The sequence below is a fragment of the Eretmochelys imbricata genome, chromosome 24, assembly GCF_965152235.1.
Source record: "Eretmochelys imbricata isolate rEreImb1 chromosome 24, rEreImb1.hap1, whole genome shotgun sequence".
NCBI classification, from domain to species: Eukaryota; Metazoa; Chordata; order Testudines; family Cheloniidae; genus Eretmochelys; species Eretmochelys imbricata.
In genome coordinates this window covers 477,665-488,108 of record NC_135595.1, presented here as the reverse complement: position 1 = coordinate 488,108, position 10,444 = coordinate 477,665, and the positions used below count along the sequence as shown (strand labels likewise).

The 10,444-nt window shown below is 57.2% G+C and overlaps 2 protein-coding genes across 3 annotated transcripts; both read right to left on the bottom strand.

Annotated features, from left to right (window-relative positions):
- Positions 1–177: 177 nt before the first annotated feature.
- On the bottom strand, positions 178–8,102 carry SCAMP3 (secretory carrier membrane protein 3). Of its 2 annotated transcripts, none has more exons than XM_077841571.1 (9): positions 7,992–8,102; positions 6,750–6,827; positions 4,810–4,953; positions 4,516–4,639; positions 4,219–4,347; positions 3,703–3,862; positions 3,081–3,182; positions 2,739–2,856; positions 178–2,453 (listed from the first exon to the last, which is right to left on the bottom strand). In XM_077841571.1, exons 3-9 carry the CDS (start codon positions 4,870–4,872, stop codon positions 2,307–2,309), a joined length of 843 nt encoding a protein of 280 aa, XP_077697697.1. In that variant the 5' UTR covers positions 4,873–4,953; positions 6,750–6,827; positions 7,992–8,102; the 3' UTR covers positions 178–2,306. The 2 variants fall into 2 exon arrangements, with proteins under 2 accessions (XP_077697697.1, XP_077697696.1); XM_077841570.1 differs by lacking the exon at positions 7,992–8,102 and adding an exon at positions 7,815–7,974.
- Positions 8,103–9,295: 1,193 nt separating this feature from the next.
- LOC144279441 (complexin-3-like) lies at positions 9,296–10,444 on the bottom strand. The gene is made up of 3 exons (XM_077840946.1): positions 10,293–10,444; positions 9,886–9,973; positions 9,296–9,502 (listed from the first exon to the last, which is right to left on the bottom strand). The coding sequence occupies exons 1-3, from the start codon at positions 10,442–10,444 to the stop codon at positions 9,296–9,298; spliced, it is 447 nt and encodes a 148-aa protein (XP_077697072.1).

Here is a 10,444-nt window from a genome sequence, read left to right as displayed (position 1 = left end):
ACGGCCAATCAAACCTTGCCCATAGCCTGGAGGTTCCACCCCCATTTCCCCACCCTCTGCCCAGAAGATACTCTCAGGTGCACAAAGGGCAGCTCACAGAAACTTATGACTCCCCAGCTAGCTGCCGGCCTGGGCCCAGGAGAGGCTAGACAGACATGCAGACAACACACACAGCCCTGGAGAACAAGGAGTTAAACTTTATTTTAAATAAAATCAAAGCTGGCTTTGCATTTGGCACAGAAAAAAAATGCACCACAGTTCTGGGGCAGGTGAATTGTGACCTGTAGTGTGGAAAGTCTCCATGCCAGCAGTCGCTCTCTGCCTCTTACATGCCCTGACAGCACAGGTCCCTAGTCACCCAGCCCCACCACTCCAGAGACAGAAGGACAGCAAAAGGAAACATATCCCTGCCCCTCCTACAGCTGTCATCACAACTCCAGGGAACCCAGGAAGTGCTGAGGGCAGGCTGCTGCACTGCAGGGAATCACAAATGTAGTGCTGGAAGACACCACCTGAGGGCAAGTCCCGTCCATCTCTCCCCTGCCCTGAGGCAGGGCCAAGTAAACCTAGATCCCCCTGACAGGTGTTTGTCCAACCTGTTCCTAAAAACCTCTAGGGATAGGGATTCCCCCACCTCCCTTGAGAGCCTAGTCAAGAACTCAACCACCCTTCCAGTTTGATTAGACACTAAAAAGGTTTTCCTAAATCTCCCTGACTGCAGATTAAGCTCATTGCTCCTGCCATGCTGGTCATCCTCAGCCCCAGGCAAGGCAAGAATTCAAACCAACAGTGCAACCTACTCTGCACCCAGCCAGGGAAAGGGGCTGCCCCCCCACCAGCCTAGAGAGATAGCACTAGGGAGCGGCCAGAACATTAGAGCTGTTTCAAGCCAACAAAACCCAGCTCCCAGAGTGGGAAGGGAGAGCTACACCTGTCCCATCCACAAGCCAACATGCTGTGGGCTCTGCCCCCACCTCCCTCTCCACTGTTTGGCTTCCCTGGGGCAGCCTGTGATAGAGTGCTGCCAGGACAGGAATGACCCTATACATTGTTGACCCCGGAGCATGGGGGAGGGGAGGCAGGAGGCACTAGGTGGGTGCTGGGAGAGAACACAGAGCCAGTAGAGTAGGGCACTGGGCACTATGGAGCAGAGATTTGGGGTATCCCTGGGGCTGATGCCCAGGGACACTGATAAATCATACAAAGAATGATCATGCTACATCGGCTAAGCCAGGGTATGCAAGGTCCATAGCGTCTCCCCCACAAGGGGGGACAGGGAAGCCAGGGCTACGGCGCCTGCTCTGCGACTTCCCCAGTGACAGAGTAAACCTAGATCCCCAGGCTCGGCTCAGCCTACTGGTACTACTGGGCAGGCAGTTCAGAGGCACAAGGAGCCTCAACACCCAGAGCAGTAGCTCAGGCATCTCACCTGTTAATCATGCAAGGAAGGAGTTCACCATAGGGCCCCAAGGCAAGTGCTGGCCAAAGGCTGTAGCCACAGCACTGGGTGGGCAGCTGCAGGGCAGGGGACCCAGGCCCAGGTTATTTCCTTGGCATCAAAGTTACCCTTCACTGCACGCAACATGTGCTGGGTAGCAGCCCCAAAGCTGCTCCCCATTCTCACCTCACTATCACACTGGGCCAACAGCCAACCAGCAAGCCAGCCCCACCCCCATGGGGAGGTCACAGCAGCAGTAGTCACTGGAGGAAGTGTCCTTGACAGATAAGGAGGTCCCACTTCAAAGGCAGTACAGTGAGAAACCTCCACCTATGCCTGGCCCAGAGCCAGCTCCCCCTCATGGCCTTACCCCTGAATGGACAGAGGGGAGGCTGAAGTTAAGACACAAGTCAGCCCCCTCCGCACAGAAGCGGCAGGCTCTCTGGGTTAAGCAGGAAGCAATTCCATGGGTCAGGAGGGGTCTGGGGATCTCAGGCCAATAGTGCAGCTGTGGCCAGGAAGAGCCAGGAAATGCAACATGCACAATTCCCACCCCACCCAAGCAGCTGGTGCTGGACATGGAGGGAACTGAAACGGGAAAGAGTCCCTTCCTGAGCGCAAGGGAAACCCCATCTTCCCCCACAGCCTCTGTCCACAGGGATGGCACAAACCTGAGCAGCACCCATCCAAGAGGGAGGAGGTTAGAGCAGCAGAGTATTTGGGCATCTGTGCTTCCAAGCTGGGATGAGGCAGCCTCTGACTGGCTGAGGCAGACACAAAGGGACCCAATGAAAAAAGTGCAACTTGATTTCCTTTTCTTTAAAAATAGCCCATGTGAGAGTGATGGGGCCAGGGGCTTGGCCTGCCCCTACTGCGCCCGGAAGGCACTGCCCGCTGCCCCCGTCGCGACATTGGCTGCTGCTGTGCGCACCGCCTGGTTTGAGAAGACACCTGCAGCAAACTCCTCCTGTGCCTTCTGGAAACTGGCACCTGTCCGGCGGTACATGGAGTGGATCTAGAAGAGAAGGCCAGGGTCAAGGGATGCTGTACTTGGGCCCAGCACCCAAACTGGGACCCCAGCACTACTACAGACTCTGAGGGGGCCACACAGTGGAGGAGAGGGGGCACCCTAGCTAGAGTGCGATCCCCCAGAATCAGGGCAGGCTCAGCCAAGCCCTGAAGAGCCCAGCAGGACCCACAGGACTCCAGCATGTGCTTGAAGCCAACTCTCTGCACCACAGGGGCAGGAAAGCACTGGCTGGGATCCTGCTAGAAGGCCGAGGCCCCACTTGGTACTCACCCTCTTCAGCATGATGATCCCCAGCACGGCCACCACTGTGAAGAACACGGCCACCAGGATCATGATCACAGCAGCAGCCTGGTTTTTCCTCAGCACAGTCAGACTCGCTATCCAGCCGCTGCAATGAGAGAGAGTGGGCTGCCCACGCGCACAGACTCCCAGCCCCTCCCCACCAGGACAGGAGCACCCAGCAACCTTGCCCAACAACCACTCCTGCTGGGATGGACTAGCCGGCACAGTAGGGCCTCTGCATAAGCAACACAGGGCAAGGCCAGAGAAAGGAGAGCCAGCTCCCCTGAGCCTAGCACCAGGCGGCCCCAAGGGCCCGTCCATGGCCCCTACCTGAATCCCGAGCCTGGGATGCCAATGGCCTGCAGCACGTATACAATGTCCTGGACGAAGAAGATGAAAAAGAACACAAAGAAGTTGAACGAGCTGTCACTCCTGAGGGGGGGGAGAGAGAGAGGCCGGGTTAGTTAGAATCTCCCTCCCCCTCCCTCCTCCAGCAGGGCCAGTGAACACAGGCCTGAGAAGCAACAGCCAGACCCAGGAGGTTCAGCCAGGCCTGTTGCTTTACCCCCCAGGAAGCGCACAGTTCAGTCACCCACAACTTGGGCACTTGACTCTCGGGGAGGGGCGCTCCTCCCTAATTCCCCAAGGCAGACACAATACGGGGCCGCTCGAGTCACCTCCTCCAGGGCAGGGGTCAATGCTAATGGGGGAGCGCAGAGATCTGGTACACTCAGATCATTACCCCTTTCTCCCGTAGGAGTTTAGCTGCAGGGTCTACAGCTCAGAAGCCCTTGGGAAGCCACGGAAGATCTGAGGTGTCACCAAGGCCTACAGCCAGGCAGACCCACTGCAGCTACAGGACATCTGTGGTGCCCTGGTAAATGAATGGAGCTGCTCAAGAATCAGAGGCTCTATTGATTTGCCAGCCCCAGAACTCCCAGCAGGGACGCACCGGAAGGCTTTGTACATTGGCCTGTACCAACACAGGAAGGAGCAGGGTGTGAAGAGGAGAACCCAGAGGATAGAGAGGCCAAAGCCCGAACCAGCTGTGGTATCCACGCAGAACCAGGCCAGGGAGGCCAAGAAGTTCAGGAAGAGAGTCACGGTGCTGGCTAAGAGAAACAGCAGGTTAGGAAACCCCTGGGGCAGCAGAGCCCTAACCCTCTGTGTGTCACCCCCGCCCACAGCAACAAGATCCACCCGCTTTGATCCCAGCACTGGGAGTCAGGAATCCTGCTGCTCTTAAGGGGGCGTGGGAGTACACCTCCTGGACCACTCCCATACGTAGGGTATTCACAGTCCCGGGCCTCATCCCTCTGAATGTTGCGAAGCCTGTGCCTCCCCCTGCCCCCTCCCAGCAGGATCTCTTTCATCCCCACCCCCCCACATGCAGGGATAATCACACCCCTCCAAACCCCCTCCTCATACTTGGGGATCTGCACCCTGGCGCCCTTCTCCAGATGCTCACCCATCCAGAGGTAGTACATGGAGGAGACAGTTTTCTGGAACTCCGTGGGGATCTCCACAGGGATGTCCTGGTAGAAGCAGGGCTTTACGGGGCAGAAGGAGGGCAGCGGAGGCCAGTTGTTTTGTCTGACTGTCAAGCAAAGCAGAAAGCATGAGGCCAGAGTGGGACCATGCAGCAGTTCCCCGGAGGAGGGGAAGTCCACGTTCCCCTTGCCCGGGCAGAGGTCATTTCCCAGCTGCACTGGGCCAGGGAGCCTGGGCTGCTGACCTTCCCCCCCGGAGTTGCTCTAGCACTTACTTGCAGCATTGCCCAAAGCTGCGTTCTGCAGCTCCCGCTCCCGCCTGTCCAGCTCCTCCGCCTTCCGGTTCAGCTCCTCCTGCCGCTTGAGCAGCTCAGCTGTGGCAGCTGCTGCTGTTGACTCCTAACAGAGAGAGAGAGAAGGGGGGATAACTCAGCTCACAGGTTCCAGAAACCAGCTGCTCCCAACCCTCTCCAAACTGTGACTCAATTCCACCACTCCCCACTGAGATAGCACAGGTGTCAACCAACCCCATTGCCAGTGTGCTGGCTTCCCTGCCCTGCACCCATCACCTGAGTTCCATAGGAGCCATAGTTTTTGGACTCTGGGGGGCTTGGCTTCTTGTGGGGCTGCATGGCGGAGGCCGGCGGCTGGGGCACTTTGGTGACTGGTGGAGTCGGCTGAGCCCCTGGCTGCGGCTGGTAGGGAGGGGGTGGCTATTGGAGACATAAGAGAATAATTAGACATGGACACTGCTCACAGTCTTCTGCTTATATCTAGGAGGCAATGGGCAGGGAGCAGGGGAAGAGACGGTACAGGCCTGGAGTGTGTAAGATAGGAGCTACTGACAGTCAAATGCCCAGAGTTGGTGTCAAGCTTTCTGGAGTGGCTCATGAGCACCAACCTCAGGGCAGATTGTTAAGAAGCATGGCAGAAACCCCAAACTGGCTGTCAGTTCTACACTTAGATTTCACCAGCCAAGTGTCAACTCCTCAAGCACTGTCACAGACAGTTCCTTTGGGCACTCTGCTCCCTCTATCTTGCCACCTAGGCAAGCTTGCCTTTGTAACAGAAGGCCCCTTACACCAAAAAAATCACAACAATATTCAGGTTAATCCCAGCCCTGAAGGACTAGTCACTTATCCTAGCTCAACTGTACTTCAGATCTCCCACTAAAGACAACACTTGTAGCCAGTCCTATAATTAACTAAAGGTTTATTAGTTAAAAATAGAAATGAGAGTTATTTACAAGGATACACACACAAATGAGTTAGGGTCTTAGGTTCCAAAAGGTGGTAGGTAGACACTGCTGTAATATGCAAGCTCTGTGCATCCTTTAGGGTCAGCCCAGGCTAAGCAGCTGGGGATTCTTTGCTTATGCTTAGAAATCTTGCCCTCTCAAAGTCCAAGCAGCATAGTGAGACAGTTTCTTGTTAGAGATTTTTATGTGTTCCCCCCAAGAGTTCAAGGTGATGAAATGAGTTCCCATGCAAGTCTCCACTTCATGAGCAGGGGTGTGTGTAGAATGCAATTAAAGTATTTGTTCTTTTATGTTTCAGTGGACCTTTTTGGAGGGAAGGACCTAACACCTTCTGTAGGAAGCCACCATTTTACATTAATTAATGCTCCTTTCCTGTTCGATGACTTACACCAGTGGTTCTCAAACTTTTGTACTGGTGACCCCTTTCACACAGCCAGCCTCTGAGTGCAACCCCCTTTATGAATTAAAAACGCTTTTTTATATATTTAGCACCATTATAAATGCTGGAAGCAAAGTGGGGTTTGGGGTGGAGGATGACAGCTTGTGACCCCCCCATGTAATAACCTCACGACTCCCTGAGGGGTCTGGACTCCAGTTTGAGAACCCCTGACTTACACAATTATAGAGGATGAGATATTTAATACCACTTCAAAACATGGGGTACAGATGTTCTAAGCGATATTAATACATGCAGCAACTTACAACTATTCCATAAAGTCTAAACACAAAACATTCTTGTAAATGTAAGATTTTAACAGTGCTAACACACAGGTGGGCCAGATGGGTTTCCAGCTGTGCATCTGTCAGTGTTCACTTGAGAGCTAGGGGCCTTAACATGAGCTGGCATCTGGCCTGCCAGCATGACAGCTGGGCATCACAGACTGCTGCTCTATCAGCAGTTAACCCACACACAAGATCCTTCTCCATGCATATGTACCGAACCAGCCCAGCATGAAACTCTGTAGGGAGCAGGAGGACTCAGCTCACAGTAGGTGTGAGAAACCCAACACTACCCTCCCACCAAAGTAAGAGCCCCCAGAGCCCCCCGTTCCCAAGAAACCCACATGAGCTGGCCAGGTGCCAAACAAGCCCCAGCTGAGAGGGACAGGCCACAGACTGGTGTCTGGGATGTAACCCAGGAGAAAATGAGCATGTCCACGGACAGCCAGAACAATGCAGAGGACTAGAACCCTGTGGCCAGTGCAGGCTCCTCCCCAATGCACTGCCCTCGGCGCCCAGAAGCTTCCTTACCCCTCGGTTATCAAAGGGGTTGTACACATCCAGCGTTGCATACTCCGTGCTGGGCTTGTGCTGCACCACAGCAGGATCCTGAAACGGAGCATGAATTTGCAGTCACCATGACCAAACAGCGCTCCCATTCACCCGCTATGCCCCAGGCCCTGCAGCAACCCACCCAGCTCCCACAGACGCCATCCCACTCCCAATACTCAGGGCAGCGTCGTCCTGTAGGCCATGCTGCTCCCTATGTGGAGGGCACTCTCTCGCCTACAGCACTCCCCAGCCCCTTGCAGCCAGCGCTGCTCATAAGTTTACTCAAGCCAAGGGGACGCTCCGGAAGCCAGGAACTGGGGCACAGACAGAACTGCTCAGGCCAGCACGGGCAGTGCTGGTCCGACGGCACCACCATGCAGGAGGGAGCAAACCCCACAACCGAGCACATGGGGCAGGTCTCCCAGGACCCCACTAAGGGACCCGTTTGGGAGTCAGAAGGGCTGAACGACAGGTACAATTCACTCAGCTAGTGTTTTCAGGAGACAAACGGGGGAAAACAACACCCAGCACCAGACTGACTCCCCAGAAGGCCGGGGAAGCAGAATTCCCAGGAGGGCTCGACCGGCTGCCAGGGGCTTTGCTGGCAGGAGGCAGGAAGACAGTGCAGCGGCCCGAGACGGCCGGCAGCCCGGCCACGCGCGGCTTCGGCCGACGCCCGCTCTCTTGCGGGGCTCCGGAGCGGGGGACAGCGGCCGCGCCGCAGGGAGGCCGCTGGGGCAACCTCAGGGCCGGGGCGCACCGGGAACCGGGCCGTGAGGCCTCCCGCCCCGCGAACCCGGGCAAGTCCTTCTCCGGCGCGTCCAGCCCCCGGGACCGGGAGCCACCGCCCGGCCCGGCCAGCTGCGGGGAGCCTGCCCGCTCCCCGGGGCTCAGGGCGGACCTGGGAAGCTGCCCCCGGGGCCCGATGACGTAGATTGGGACAGGAAGCGCTGCCGGAGGAAAGCTCCGCGGCTGCCGCCCCCGCCACAGCCCAGGACGTGGCCAGCCTGCGGGGCCCCCCCGGCCCAGGCCCGCGCCGCGCACCTGGAAGGGGTTGTCGGGCTCCCCGAAGGGGTTCCCCGCGCTACCCGCCCCGTGCTGGGCCATGCCGGGCTCCGGCCGCGCGACCGCGACCCCGACCCCGACCCCGGCCCCGGCCCAGTCCGACTCGGCGGCGTCCGTGGCCCCTGCCCGACCGACGCTTATTGGCTGCCCGCCCACCTACGTCACCAGCGCTGCCCACGTTGCGGGGCGGGAGCCCCGCACCAGAGGGCTGTGAGGCATAATCACGCGCGGCGGCTGCGTGTGCGCATGCGCAGGGCTGGAGCCTCCCGGCACCGCGCTGCATGCTGGGATGTGGAGTTTCTCCAGCCCCTGAGCTCGCGCGGCCTGACCGGAACGTCTCCCAGGCGCCGTCATCTCTGGGTCCCTGTGCATGCTGGGACACACGGGCCCGCCTGGTCCGCAAGGCATGCTGGGAGCTGTAGTTTCCAGGGTGACACACCCGGCCGCGGGGAGGACAGGCGGCCGGTGCCATTTTGTCTTCCTTTCCCCTCAGTGAGCCGGGCCCCGCCTGCCCCCAGCCTGTTGCGGCCGGCGCGGAGCAGGGCCGGGGCAGCTTCAGCCAGCGCCCCAGCCCGTCAAGCCGCCCAGCCTGGGCCCAGTCCGCGCCTGGCCAGCCCAGACCCATCGTTACGGGAGGGGGCCTTGGAGGGCTTCCCCCACCCTGGGGCTCGGTCCGGCCGGGGCCGCTGGGCCCCCTAGGCCGAGCAACAGCCTGAAGAGGGGGCCAGGAAACGACACTGGATTTGCGAAGGGAAGGCACGGGTGCTTAATTCAGAGCGGTCCAGAGGAATTTACACCAGCGGGAGAGCAAGGAACATAACATCAGAGTAAACTTTCAGTGGCCGACGGACTAAGGGCAGGACTGGCCCTCGGCCTTTCGTCCTTTCCTGGCTGCCCCAGGGTGGGTGGTTCCCACAAGCCAGTCTAGGTGAGCACACCAGGGCCGTGGACTCAGATTCATTAGGCATTGTGCGACTCAGTGATTTGCCTTGCCTCCTGAAAGCACCCACCACAACCCCCTGGCCTGCAGGCTGAAATCTTACACAATTACAAAGGGGCTATAAAATGTTCAGCCCTGGTGCAAGTGACCTGAATACTCCCCAAGAATCCCTGCTCACAAGTGTGCAAACACAAAGTGCCGTATCTTATAATTCACCATGGTTGGTACAAGCTCGTGAATCCTTCTTTCAGAGGAGCCAAAGCAGTAAGAAGTTCAGGGCTTTACCCTGCAACTTCCAGGGTGATCCCACTTCCACACTAGTGATTCCAAAAACATACAGTAAGGAAGAGATGGTTCATGGAATAGAAGCAAGGGTTGCATCAGAGGAGCAACCCTACTCCCACCTGAACTCCACCAACCCATAGTTATCCCAAGAGGGTGAGAACCGCAATTCTTACAGCCACAGGGGTAGGGAGCAGAGCAGAGAAACTGGGCTATTGGGCCCCAGCTGCTGGTTTGTTCACATGATAGGACAGCGCAGCCCCAGCTGCAGGGACGGCATCGTGCTCTCTGTTGTTTTTTTCAGGGAGCTGAGATCCATAGCCCTGAGGCCAGAGATGCATGAGTCAGAGTCAGGGGTGCCCTGAGGCCTCACCACAGCCACAGGGGCCTGCAGCATTTTCACCTTCCCCCCCATGGCCTCCAGCTGCTTCTTATCCACCTTGTTCTGAGGAGGAAACGGAAAGGAGAAAGATGTTAAGTGTGAGGAGTCATAAGTAGAGCCACCCAGCCGGTACCATGAGCAAGGCCCTGCCCTAACACAACTGTCCATCCAGGATCACAGGTCACTTGATCCTAAGGAAGCATCACAGCCTTACCATATAAACAGGTTTTTCCTCTTCCTAAATTAAGTAGGGCATTTTGCAGTTATCTGCACTCCATGGGCAAGTGAGCAGCCCCAGAGCGGGGAGCAGGGTCTAGCCCATATGCTGCTGGGCAGAACCTGACCAATGGATGCAACCCAGCAGGCAAAATCAGACTCTAACTCTAAGCTTCCCTGAGGAGCTACGTCTCCTCTTCCCCAGCCCTGTTGAATTGGCTCCCCCTTACCTTGGGAAGCTGGTACTTCTCTCTGATGTGGGTTCTGATGGCTGCACGCTCAGCCTTTCTCTGAGCATAGTCCACGTCCCATTTGCTCCTGAGTTAGAAAGAACTATGTCAGCAAGCTGCTTCTCCCAATCGGAACAGGGTAGTAGGTATAATGGGTTTCACTGGGGTGGAGGAACCTTGGGACAGAGAGCTACACTGTCTCATGGACTGACCATCCTATGCAGCCCTCTGAGTCTGGGCCATGCTCTGTGCTCACCCAGGGACATCTCCCACAGAAGATAACGATATACAGACAGGCCTGTCATTAAAGGGGTTCCCTCAACATGTGGGGGGACCCCCATCAGATCCAAGCAGGACCTAAAACATCTCTTTGAGCTGGGCATGGTGAGGTGGGCATTTGCTCTTACTTCTTGCCCTGGATCCTCTGGTTCTGTTCTGCTGGACTCTTTACGCAGCCTACCAACGCTTGGCAGTCCTTATCCTCGGGGAAGTCAGCAGAGATGCAGCACTGCAGCTGTTTCACTGGGGCCCTGAAAGCAGACTTCACCACAGATTCCAT

Coding starts and splice junctions, on each gene's coding strand:
- LOC144279441 (XM_077840946.1), bottom strand. CDS start 10,444: ATGGAATCTGTGGTGAAGTCTGCTTTCAGGGCCCCAGTGAAACAGCTG. Junction 9,974..10,292: donor CAGAGGATCCAGGGCAAGAA/GTAAGAGCAAAT, acceptor TTTCTAACTCAG/GAGCAAATGGGACGTGGACT. Junction 9,503..9,885: donor AGAAGTACCAGCTTCCCAAG/GTAAGGGGGAGC, acceptor TTTCCTCCTCAG/AACAAGGTGGATAAGAAGCA.
- SCAMP3 (XM_077841570.1), bottom strand. CDS start 7,877: ATGGCCCAGCACGGGGCGGGTAGCGCGGGGAACCCCTTCGGGGAGCCC. Junction 6,828..7,814: donor AGCCCGACAACCCCTTCCAG/GTGCGCGGCGCG, acceptor GCTCCGTTTCAG/GATCCTGCTGTGGTGCAGCA. Junction 2,857..3,080: donor ATCCCAGGCTCGGGATTCAG/GTAGGGGCCATG, acceptor CTCTCATTGCAG/CGGCTGGATAGCGAGTCTGA.